Source organism: Aotus nancymaae, unplaced genomic scaffold (genome assembly GCF_030222135.1).
Source record: "Aotus nancymaae isolate 86718 unplaced genomic scaffold, 86718_ANA_hifiasm-v0.15.2.pri h1tg000058l, whole genome shotgun sequence".
Classification (NCBI taxonomy): domain Eukaryota; kingdom Metazoa; phylum Chordata; class Mammalia; order Primates; family Aotidae; genus Aotus; species Aotus nancymaae.
In genome coordinates this window covers 22,727,013-22,739,981 of record NW_026988472.1, presented here as the reverse complement: position 1 = coordinate 22,739,981, position 12,969 = coordinate 22,727,013, and the positions used below count along the sequence as shown (strand labels likewise).

Genomic DNA, 12,969 nt, shown 5'->3' with positions numbered 1-12,969 from the left:
TAAATTGGTCGGCCTCACACCAGGGTGCCATATACTAAGTGAGTTTCAGCCTTGCCAAGTCAAGTTGGAGGTTAACAGGGAAAGCATGTCCACTCCCAGGTAGAAGACCCTGGAAGGCTTTCTTGTTGATTTACGGTGTATAGCAACTTTAGCCTAAAGCTATTAAGCACCATTTGTTAAGTATATTAAATGTCACTTTGGCCATCTCTCACATATTTACATAAATCAATAGGGCCACTTGTCTGATTTTTTCCACTACCAGTCATTTCATTCTCTTTCAATCTTTTATATCTTCCTGTGTCTAGTGATGCAGAGATTAAGTTGGCAGTCTCTAATGTGCATATATTTAAATATTTTCCAAGAATCTGCAACTTTTTTCAATTATAATTAATGTTTACAACATTAATACAGAATTTAACAGTACTGATTTTGCTTGTTTATTAAATGTGAAGGTAAAAATATTATATTATGTTAAAATCTTTGTGTGATTTTATATTTAAGCAGACTAACTTGAGTTTTATGAAAGATATATTTGTAGCTTGAGGAATTATTACTTGAGGATGCTTTCATTTTATTTTACATGATTTATAATGGCAAGCCCTATTTCATTTGTCTTTTGATTTTTTAAATTCAATTTGTCACAACTGTTTTTCTTTTTTGAGGGAAATGAGGATAACTACACTCCTCCCCACAGGTCACACCCCTGAGTTCCCGGGGAAACATAGGCAAGACGAAATCCCATTTGACCTATAAATACTTTGAGGCAGTTTTTAACTTCATAATGCCTGGTGCCAATATGGGGGTAGGTTATGTCAACCTTGAAGTCTCTGTCAATGTGGCATATAGTCACAAAGTTACAAAGATTCTCAGCTACCTTCACACTGCAAGGCCTTTTTGCTCTTCAGCCACCCTCCTTTCTCCTATTAACTAGAAAACCCTCATCCTACAATAAGCAGTGCAGACTTTTTCAAGATAAACATGAAGAGAAAATCTGAAAATTAGAATTTTGTACCTGGCAGTTATATATTTTTGGTCTACCTCTGGGTTCCTTATCAACGGTGCTCTCAGATAGACTGTAAAGAGTCCACATGCCTGTGGTACCAACATTTTAGCTCTAGGGAATATCACCTCACATGACATGCCACAGTTGAGGAAACAGTGATTTCTTTTTTCCAAAATCAATACTATTTAATGGACCCTCTCATTCTAAAAGGAAGTTGTAGAATATAGAGAATCACTACATTAAACTGTGAAGTTTAAAGTTTACATCCTTCAAGCTGGACTTCAATAATTTCATTTTATTATGCTGCTCATTCTTCCCAACATAGTTTAATTCACCAACAGTATGCAGCCAGTTTTCTAGGAAGAGAGTGAACATATGCAAAGGCCATGATCCCTGCACTCAAGAGACTCACATCCAGGTGTATTAGTGCATTCTTGCACTGGTCAGCACTTGCTCACAACCATTCAACAAGTCTCTGTGATGTTCCAAACTTTCTCTCATCTTTCTGTCTTCTTCTGAGCCCTCCAAATGGTTCCAACCTCTGCCTATTACCCAGTTCAAAAGTCACTTCCACATTTGCAGGTATCTTTGTGGCAATACCCCAATTCTGGTACCAATTTTCTGTATTAATCTATTCTCACACTACTATAAAGAACTACTCGAGACTGGGTAATTTATAAAGAAAAGAGGTTTAATTGATTCATGGTCTGTGGGCTGTCGCCTTCTGCTTCTGGGGAGGCCACAGGAGACTTCCAATTGTGGCAGAAGGAAAAGGGGAAACAAGCATGTCTTCATATGGCCGGCAGGAGAGAGAGAAAGAAAGAGAGTGAAGGGGGAGGTGCTACACACTTGGAAACAACCAGATCTTGGGAGAACTCTATCATGAGACAGCACTATAGGAATGGTTTTAAACCATTAGGAACCACCCCCATAATCTAATGACCTCCTACCAGACCCCACCTCCAACTTTGGGAAATACAATTCAAGATGATATTTGGGTGGGGACACAGAGCCAAACTATACTACCAGCGGAGAAGGCAAACTTGATAGGGCTGGCCTACCTCACACAGAAACTTTGCATGAATTTGAAGTAAAGCTGCCTCTTCCCGGTAGATGAGAGAAGCTTACTGAACATATGACACAGTCCGGTGAATTAGAAAAATGCCTCTCTTACTCAGTGGATGCCACTTTGTGATGAGACATCCTTGCCCTTGACAGAATGCCCCCATGCAAGGCATACTCTTTGCTAGTATACATAGTGTCCTGAAACATGTCCACTAATTTCTAAAAATAGTTAGACAGATTGTGACAATTTCTGGAAAGAAGGAAGAATTTATTTCTGTATGATAGTGAAGACAGGGATAAATAATTAATACAGGATTTTGATCAAGAAGGATGAGTTGCCAATAAGACAAAGAGGATGGGCATGAGATATGTGTGCTAAGATTCTAAGAACACAGCAAAACAGCTAAGTATGAAATCTCATTGATGCATGGATTAATTATTCTGAGAATGGTTTTTTGGAAGTGATAGAAAATGGGTGGGATGGTTAAATCAGACTGATACTGTGTAGGGCAGTAAATTTTAAGTTGAATTATTTATAATCATTGTAATTATTATTGAAAGCAGGAATCCAGTGGAAGCATAGGCAGGGTTTGATTTTGTCTCTGTTTTAGAAAGCATGTTTATTGCCAAATCAGGTAGTAGATTACAGGTTGGAGAAAGGAACTGGAGGTAGGGAGATGGGCTGGGAGACTTTTGTACTGGGTTACACTGCTTCGCATACCTTCTTTCTATACTGTCCTTGGCTATTCCCTCTGTAATTCTAGCAAGTGATTCCAAGGACCACAGTTTATGTTGCTATAAAGATCAAACTTAATGACAGTTTGAGTGATGTTCACACTTGAAGGAAGTTTTCATTCACTTGCAGAGCAAATTGGTGACAAATTTGAGTGAAATGGTTCTGAAAAAGGTTGAGATTAAAGGAAAGAGAAACTGTAGATTTCATTGCCACAATGACTTCTAAAGTCTAAGGACAGCTTTCAGGTTTTTGAGGAAATAATGTCCTAAAACATAGCACTGATTTTTATTAAACAAGCTATTCATACTTTATGTCATTTAAATATATTTTATCTTCTCAAAATGTTTGTGGAATAATCTCTAAGGCATGCAATTAATATTGTGTCAAAATTTTGTTAAGAAAATTGAACTTTTAGTGCAGATATACAAATATCTTCATAAACCTTCTCACCCTCACTGAGTTTCCTAGCTCCTAGCTCACTCTCTTAATTATTATAAATTATTCTATAAAAATATAATTTTTGAATAACAATGATTATTCTTACTAATCAGGTTAATATTATAATTTTGATAGTCAAATAGTGACCTATAATGATTAATGATCTGTCTTTAGCATATGGAATTTAACATTTTAGAATTTTAGCTTAACTTCCATGTGCCTATTTAGCCATCAAAATAATATAATATTGCTCAGCCATCTCAAATAAATGAATCACAAAACAGGAAAGATCCAAACCCAAGATAAAGAGAATAAATATGGTTTAATATCTATGAAAAATCATGGAGATTTTGTGTCTAGGTAAATGCACTTGTTTTTTGAAGACTGAGGTTATTTGTATCTGGAGGGCATCCATGACTTGTCCAAGGTTACCCAGCTAATTAGTGGCAGAGCTGGGATTAAAACTTTCATGCCAATTCAGTATTTGTATCCCTCTTTTCTGGGTAATTAACAGCTGGTCTTCTTGCAAATTTGCATGTGACTGTGCTATTTGAAGACTGCATTTAACTAGATACACAAGAAGAACAAAATATCTTCTTTAAAAGTTTCTTATAATTGACAATGAGCTTTGGCATTTTTCTGGAAAATATATTTCTAGTTAAGCATGCCAAATGGATGTTATGAAATTAAAAGCAGGAAAAAAACTTGTATAGGTGATTATTAGAACAGCTCAGGATGAGAAATGTCTGCTATGTGTCAGCTAATTTCATTTCCCTTGTCAAAGTTTCTAGATTTGGAATATGAGGGGATTTTCTACTTTAAAACAGCTCTTTATTGCATTTCTGTGCCTTTCATGGTCTACTTTTATTCCAAGAAAAAGTGGAAGCAAATAATTAAATTACAGTAGAGATTATCTGACACAGGCAAGATAAGCATTATTTTTGATTATATTAAGTGATTTTTTAATAAAAAAAGAATTTTTAATAAATTTTTTAATAAAAAAATTGAAATTGAACAAGTTAGACAAAATAATTTTTGGAGAAATGGTAACATACTGTGTGTATAAGATATAGAATTTAATGGAAATTGAGTGGAGTCCTAGTTAATAATATTCTAATTAATCAGTGGCTGAGAAGATGTTTATAATTTATATTTGAGGAAAATATTCTGGCAAATAGCAATTTGCTCCTTTTAAATTGACTCCCAAAGGTTGGTATTCATTTTCACATGGTAGTCAAGCTCTAGTTCAGGTTTTATTGGACATACATCAAAACAAACAGGTAATTATAATAACTCTACATTCACTGAGTCTAATTGCTTACGTATATTTTATTTTTGATAAAACAACAAATTTTTAGGAAATTAGTTATCTAATTACCTAAATTACCTAGTTATCTAAGGATGGCAAAAATGTTAAAGTAAAAAAGATATCTTGTTTCCTTCAGTCCTTACTTTGTTGAACTGATACATTTTTCTCCTACTTGAATTACTGAAAATTTTATGTCATTAGTTCGTTGATCATTCAGTTGTATTTGTACTGAAACACATACAAACACACAAACACACAAATCACATTTCAAATGGCTAGCTTGGATTTTTGCTTGTAAAGTATGTGGCTGCTTAAGAAAATGTGCTCGATGAAACTTGAGTATAATGTACTATTTATTGCTAGAAGTATATAGACTTAAATGATAAAACATTTAAAGTTTTTCATATTCCTTTTTCCAGAATGAACTATAGATAACTATGGATCTTAATTAATAAAATTTTATGGAATGTTATTATATAGCAGTAGACCACCAAATGAATTATAAACAAATCCTAATGGGAGGATAACAAAGCTATCAAAAATAGACCTCACAGTGAGAAATTGTTCATTCTTATATTATTTATAGATTAATTTTTAATTTCTGTTTCATTTGTTATCTATATTTGTAATGTTTTAGAATACATATTTTTTGCATGATCAATTTACCTTTATATCATTGTTGACAAAAAGAGTCAAACTCTAAAATATTTAGGGAGATTTATTCTGAGATGAATGAGAGTCACCATAGCCTATGACACAGTCCCAGGAGATCCTGAGAACATGTGCCCTAGGTAGTCAGGATACAGCTTGGTCTTATACATTTTATAGAGACATAAGGCATCAATCAATACATCTAAGATATACATTGGTTCTGTCCAGAAAGCAGGACAACACAAAGTGGGAACTTCCAGGTCATAGGATTCAGTGATTTTCTGATTGGCAGTTGGTTGAAAGAGTATATCTGAAGACCTGGAATACGTGGAAGAGAGAGTGTTGGTTAATATACTGGGTTGTGGAGACCAAGATTCTTATTATACAGATGAAGTCTTCAGATAGCAGGCTTCAGAAGGAGTAGATAGTAAAATATTCTTATCAGACTTAAGAAAATGCCAAACTCTTTGGTTAATTCTCTCCTGGATCAGGAAAAAGACCAGACAGGAGAAGGAGATTCTTTACAGAATGTAGATTTTCCCCATAAGTGACAGCTTTGCAGGGTCATTTGAAAATGTCAAGGAAATCTATTTTGAGATAAAATACTTTGATTTCTTTCAGGGCCTGCTATTTCATGTTAATTCCTTCCTGTAGAAAGGGTCTGTTTTGTCGGTCTTAAGGTCTCTGTTGTAATGTTAATGCTGGTCAGCTGTGCCTGAATTCCAAGGAGAGGAAGGTATAATGAGGCATGTTTGGACTCCCCCACTTCCCATCATGGCCTGAACAAATTTGTCAGGTTAACTTTGGAATGCCTTTGGCTGGTGACAGGGATCTATTTAGTTAGTTGGGGTCTTAGAATTTTATTTTTGGTTTACATCATGTATCTAGATGTTTCATGATTATAATTAAGCAAATCCTAGTCATCATAGAATTTTATTCATGGCAATTCAGTAAGTGTTTATACAACAAAAAGGTTTTTTTTTTTGACACTGCCAAAGATATCATTGCTATTAAAAATACGGTAAAATTTTTCTTAATATCATCAAATGTCCAAGCAGTTTTCAGATTTCTCCAATTGTCTTATAGTTGTTTGTATGTTTTTTCTGTCATTTCATTTTAAGATTCTTTGTGTGAATCAGGATCTAAATAAGTTTCAACCATTGTGATTGCATATGTCTCTTGAGACTCCCTGTCTCCTATTCCTTTTTATTTAAACTCTAGGTTTCTAAAATTAAGGTACTGGTCATCCCATATGACATAGGAGGAAACTGGATTTCAGAGGTTTAGTAAATTTGCTTGTAGCCTAGTAGTTAATAAATGGCAGTGCCAATTAAAACCGGGCATGTCCAACTCTACTGATCTTTCACTATATCATGTTGCTGCCCTTACATTATTCCTGCTTTTGTTTTTGCCTTATCTCTTTAGCCTATTGGTCTAAAGACAGAAATTGAGGCAACGTTAATATAGAGAGGTTATTTGGGCCAAGGTTGAGTACAGCTGCAAATGACTTACTTCCAGGTTGCCTTGGGTAGTGATCCCTTTAGCCTTTGTTATAAACAGAGTTTTAAAGGCAAAAAGGGACAAGAATGACTGATACAAAGGTGTTTGACAGGAATTCTCCCTGATTTACAGAAATAATATTGGCTAGTGATTGACTATACTTTGTTTGAACTATAGAATATGAGTTATGGTTTCTAGCATATGGCATTTTAGAGCTACTTGGCTTCAGTTAGTGTAGAGGCCACACATGAAGTGGCCGCAAGAAGTAATTATTTAGCTTAAGGGGATTTGAAACTCAACTGCTGTCACATTTTAAAGCCTCTGTAGGACTGATAATTAAAGGGGATTTTCATTCGTCAAATAAAAGATTCTTTTCTTTCTTAAGCCTTTATTTATAATAGGCTTTTAAAAGTTATAATGTAATTATACTTCTTGTCTAATTATTTTTTCTAAAAAAAAATTTAGACTTTTCCATGTTCATTTTGAAAACTTGCGCTTTAAAAAATAGACTTTTGGAGACTTGGATGCCGGGCAAAACTGATGTCACTCTTCTCCAATAATAAGTTATAGACTAAAGGAAAAATGTTCTTGCTTGTTTGTTCATTTTAAGACAACAGTTGCCCGAGGATATTTGGGAAGATCAATTGCTGTCAGTGAGATCCTGGGACAACCTTAAGCAATCCCTGTGTTCTGGTTGCAGGCAAAGTTTCTCCCATACTATGGTTGAACTATATTTGTGCCTTACCTTTGTTTATCCATTTATAGGCTATGTTGCTTATAAAAACACAATGCATGGTAGTTCTCATAGTATACAGATTTCCCTTATAGCAGAAAAAGTTTTATTTTTATGAGAGATTTTAAAATTTAACATTATAATGTCTTATGTTTTAGATTGGACAATTAATATATGTTGCAGAAGGAAAAGGCATGATCCCTTTGCCTTCCAGTTTCCTTCCAGTGAATTATTCTTCAAGTTCAGTTGATTACAGCAGTACTCCAAAAGAAGGTAGAGTACACATGTGTTTTATTTCATTTATAATGTTGAGGAATGGACTGTTCCTCATATAGTTACCTAAGCATCTTCATAGCAAGCTTCTCTTCTATGTGTTTAGATTTTGAAAGGTCTCTTTTAACTTTATTGCATCAGCATCCATGAAATAGAGCACCATTTAAGCAGCTAAAAAAATTTCAATGGTAATTTTTTAAGTTACCGTTTTCCAATCTTAAGCTAAGCTAAATATTGGAATTTGGCATACAAAATATTTACTTGGCAAAACTTTCTGTTTCTCAAATAATCTGCAAATTACTACACTCTCAAAAACCTCTACATATTGTTACATAACCTGAAATTTTGCCCTGGCCTCCAGTTCTTGATTATTGTTCTTTAAGGAATTAAGCATTAAAATGTCAGTGAAAGAAAATGGCAGTTCTTGCCAGTTTTTGACAGGTGTCTTTTTTTTCCCCACATTTATGCCTACTCTCCCCCTACCTATCACTGATAGGAAGGAACACAGTGATCACTGAATTTTTGAGCATGTTGATGATGTTTCTATGGAAGAATCATCTGACTAGATCTCTTGGAGAATACCAGTAATCTTTAATTCCTGAAGACTTTCTCTTTCATTACTGAATTACAACTAATAGACATGTCCTATGCAGTATTTTTACTCTGTTTAATAAAGACTATAACTGCAATTTTATATGTCAAACATCCCAAGTCCATCCTGGATAACAATGTCAAGGGTATAAATGTTCATCGTATTCATTAATATTTTTTTTCTTCCCCCAGGCACTAATAAGGAAGATCCAGTTCTATATTTGAAATGCAAACTCCATGAAATCCTGAATGTGGACCTTCAATTGCCGATGACTAATGAAGCCAAGGAAAAGGCTTTGGCTTTTGCAGCGCAGCGACAGATGTCAAGTATTGAGTATGAGCGACGGTTGATCACAGGCACTCTAGAGAGCAGTAGTGTCCGCATGGTCATTGCCCTCCTGGGGCTGACTAAGATTGAGGTGGGAATGGAGAAGTAGATGATTCATTTCAATTAATCTCTCTTTAGAAATATACAGAGCTACAAGCTATTACTATTTAAAATGTTATTTTGGTTAAATAACATTTTTAGAAGGAAAAGCAATGAACACTGAAAGATGGCTCAGTTGCCATTTTTTCCTTTATACTTCATTAAATAATGAATCTGAAACAAAGCATTCTATATAATTTGAGGCATTGTAGTGTAGTCTTAATTCACAGTACTTGTCATTTCTGTTTGCACGTTGGAGTGTCCCGGAGAACTTAAAATAATGCCCATACCCAAGCCCCACTCAAGAACAATTAAATATGAATCATTAGGAGCATGTAGGTAGGAATATCCTCTAAAAGTTGCCCAGGATATTTTGCTATGTACCCAGGTAGAATCATCTCTGGTGTCAGATTACCAGGCTGAGAATTCAGTCAAACCCTGTCCAGCTATATGACTGTGGGCTGGCTATTTAAACCTTCGCAAGCCTCAATTTTTATATTTTTTATATGGACATATTGGTAATTTGTAAAAACTGAAATAATATTATGCAAAATGCTTACTTCATATATATTGCAAGTGCACTCTTTATGCATGGTGTTGAGGTGGTTATTATTACTACTCTATAGTAATAGTTCACTACTATTACTGTTAACTATTACTATAGACTCTATCATTACAGGTTAAAATAAGGTACAACCTATTTTTGTGATTGAAATTAGGTACAGTCTATTCTTACAGAGCAGCCAAAGTGATTCTTGTAAATGCAAGCCTGCTCATGTTGCTCCTGTCTGCATTTTCTTCTACTGCCTTTCCAGCTAATGTTTGATAAAAGCCCATATCCTTTGAATGACCCACATGACCTGTCATGTGAGAGTCCATCAGTTCCGCTTCCTTCCTTTATCTCACCTTTACTGCTGGAGTCCATTCTCTAAGACCACTCCCTCAGCACATGCCTACTTGCTTTTCTTCAAACATGCCAGGTGTCTTCCTCATGGCCTTTGAACTTCCTCTGTTATTTTTCCCTACACATTGGTGGGCTGCCTCTCTCAGTTACTTCAGGACTCTGTTAAAGTGCTATTACTGGCCAGGAGTGGTGGCTCATGCCTGTAATCCCAGAACTTTGGGAGGCCAAGGTAGGTGGATCAACTGAGGTCAGGAGTTCAAGACCAGCATGACCAATATGGTGAAACCTGGTCTCCACTAAAAATACAAAAACAAACAAACAAAAAACAGCCAAGCGTGGTGGCATGCGCCTGTAGTCTCACCTACTCAGGAGGCTGAGACAGGAGAATTGCTTGAACCCGGGGGCGGAGGTTGCAGTGGGCCAAGATCACACCGTTGCACTCCAACCTGAGTGATAAGACCGAATCTCCGTCTCAAAAAAAAAAAGCTATTAGTGAGGTTCTGTTTTGGCAATTTATACACATTTTTATATACATTGTTGTTTAAGATTTATCTTCATTTATATATATCAAAATATTTGGCACTGTAGAAATTATTTTTTTTATTTGTCAGAATGCTAGAATCAATACAGCCTAATTGCAACCTAATCTAACAATTGGTGATAATATTTTTTAAATGACCTGGATATTGAAGTACTGATTGGCTCAAATATGTTAAAGCCTGAGACTTTCATACTTTCTTGACTATACTGTGCTTCTAAGAAGTTGATGGTTTTCTTTAACTCAAACCAAACCACTTAATTCTGATATAGAACATTAAAGTTTAGAACGTTCATGTTCAACTTTGAGTACACTTTTACATTAAAACTTTTTAATTAGTTGTCATTTCAAAATTTAATCCTGTCATAATGCCCCTCATTTTCTTTTTCAATTCATTTTCTTCATTATTACCTCTTGTCAAAACATTTTATTTAAATTGCAAATTGTTGAGAGAGGGGTATTTTGTCCTCAAATAGCCTTTTCATCGTGTATGCATATACAAAGTTTCTTTCTCACTCTTCCTTAAGCTGTTTCCTTGGAATGCAGCATATGTGTTTATTATTGCATTTAATCAATTATGTTTTTATTAGGTTTACTTTTATGTTTACCTGTTTCTCCTCTCAGACTGTGAAATCCTAGAATCTTAAGAACTTTTCTCACACGTTTTTGTCTGTCCTTTGACATTTTATGTATGATATGAGCCTTGTCGTTGTTTAGTTGAATTGAAAATATGCCTAAAGAAACAAAAGTCACTTTTAATTTGCTTCACTTACAGTTAGAGATCTGGGTTTATATTAAGTGTCCCATTTTATGAAAAATAGTATTGAACTAAATTGTGTCTAGAGGAGCATATACATGGAGGTGAGCTGTTGTGACCTCCATTATAGGAATGATCATTTAGGGACTAAAAATAACAAACCTAGGTAAGAGGGCTTTTGAACATCTGTGGAGGGATGGGACCAGTTGTTTTTATAAATTTATAAAATTGTCATTAGTGAAATAGGAGGCCTCAGTCTGTACTACTAATAAGAATGTATCTGATGTATCTAGTGGATAGATGTGAAGGAGTACAGGTTTCAACTCAAGGAGAAAAGCACTTTCTCAAATACTGGTCAGCAGTGGAATGATTTCCTCCAAAGGCAATGAATTTCTCAACACTGAAAGCATTAGCACAGGGGGCATTGGCCATCTCTCAGTAAAAGAGGACTCCATTGGTTCTCTGAAATGTGTTTGTACTATTTTCCACCAATTAAATATAAATAATGAAATGATCAAATTCAATCCTTGGTGGATTTTTTCCCAAAAGTGTAGTCTAAATACATAATGCTGTCTTTTGTGTTTTGGAGGTAAAAGTTAAGAAAATTACTTTCTAATTTTACTGTTTGTTCACAGACTCTTAAGCTCTTTCATGCCTCAAAGTTGAAGCAGCCTAAGACAGTTTCATACACAACAGAAGTGAGCCTTCCAGAATATTTTCGTATCCCCAAGAAAATCTACATTCCTCAGATTCCAAAACCTCAAACTAAATTGACTAAATCTCAAGGAATTAAACCTGCAAAAGAAAGAGGTAATCAGTAATGTGTGGACTGAAAGACCTAATAGTGTTCCAGGAATGGTGATGTATTCACTTCATAGTTGAGGCAAAAAAAGATTACACTTTTACTGACAAAGTGTTCATAATATAACGGAAGAATTTCAGCAAAGTAAATACCAATTATTAAATGATGCTTTGCATTACAATTAACATATTACATCACGATAATCTAAATTATGTGGTGAATTTGGGTGCCAAATTACTGGGAATGAAATTTGCAGACTTGCAAATTTGTTAAAGAGTAGTAACCTATAAAGACAATAAGTGCACTTTGAGGAAGGTGAGTTCTTGCTTTAAGAGTGAACTTGGTTACAGAAGTTGTGCCGAAGTTGTGGCTTAGATAGGAAAGATGTTGATTGCTAGAGGGTATCAGAGGAGAAGACTGTGTCATTTGTGAGTAATTCATCTTTGATCTGGATCAGGGTTTTTATTAGTTGAGTACTATACTTAATTTTGATCTCCTGGTACCCCTTTATTCTGTTGCCATGATCAGTAAGATGTAATATAAATTTAATGTGAATACTGATACACTAGCATTACTAAATACAAGTGATAAGACATACATAAGTGACTAAATATTTTTATCTACTCAAAATTACCTTTCTTTTTCATTTCAGTTCTTTTCAAACAGCTGGATAATAGTAGGAATGTAATTTATTCACTAAGGGTATTCCTAGAATGTTCCATTATTCCAGTATCATGGATTCTCACTTATGCTTTTGCTAAATTTGGTTTTGTTAAATCTTCATTTGTTATTCTAGTATGGATTTGTGTTAGCTACAAAATATTTGTAAGCCTGAAATGGTGGTTACAATTTATAAATTAGAAGATAGTCTGTTTACTTTCCGTCCCTAGGAGAACTGAGATCTCAGACTCAAATGCTAAGTGGCCATGCAAGTAACAAGGAATCAAGAGTTAGATCTGATCTAAGGCAGTAGGGATGATAGATCCTATGGTGAACTAGAGAGTAGATGCCCTGTCTAAACATTCACATTCAAAAAGTAAAAGTAAAAATAACCTGAGCCAGCCAAACAACTGCGAGGGGATATTTGTCTTACCAGCAATGAGTCTGAGACCCCTCATCATAAGTCATTGTCTTTTAAAAATCTTTATTAACTTCAGCTTTTCAATGTGCTATTAAAATTTTCAATGAATAACTTGTTTTAGTAACTTTTCAATCCCTTTTGAGATGATTGGATAAAGTTGC

At 34.8% G+C, this 12,969-nt stretch overlaps 1 protein-coding gene across 1 annotated transcript in view; it reads left to right on the top strand.

Annotated features, from left to right (window-relative positions):
* Positions 1-12,969, top strand: part of CFAP47 (cilia and flagella associated protein 47) — a 442,460-nt gene that overhangs the window by 282,034 nt on the left and 147,457 nt on the right. The window contains 3 exon segments of the mRNA XM_021669675.2: positions 7,594-7,708; positions 8,492-8,718; positions 11,561-11,735. Of these exon segments, the coding sequence (XP_021525350.2) occupies positions 7,594-7,708; positions 8,492-8,718; positions 11,561-11,735 (517 nt within the window).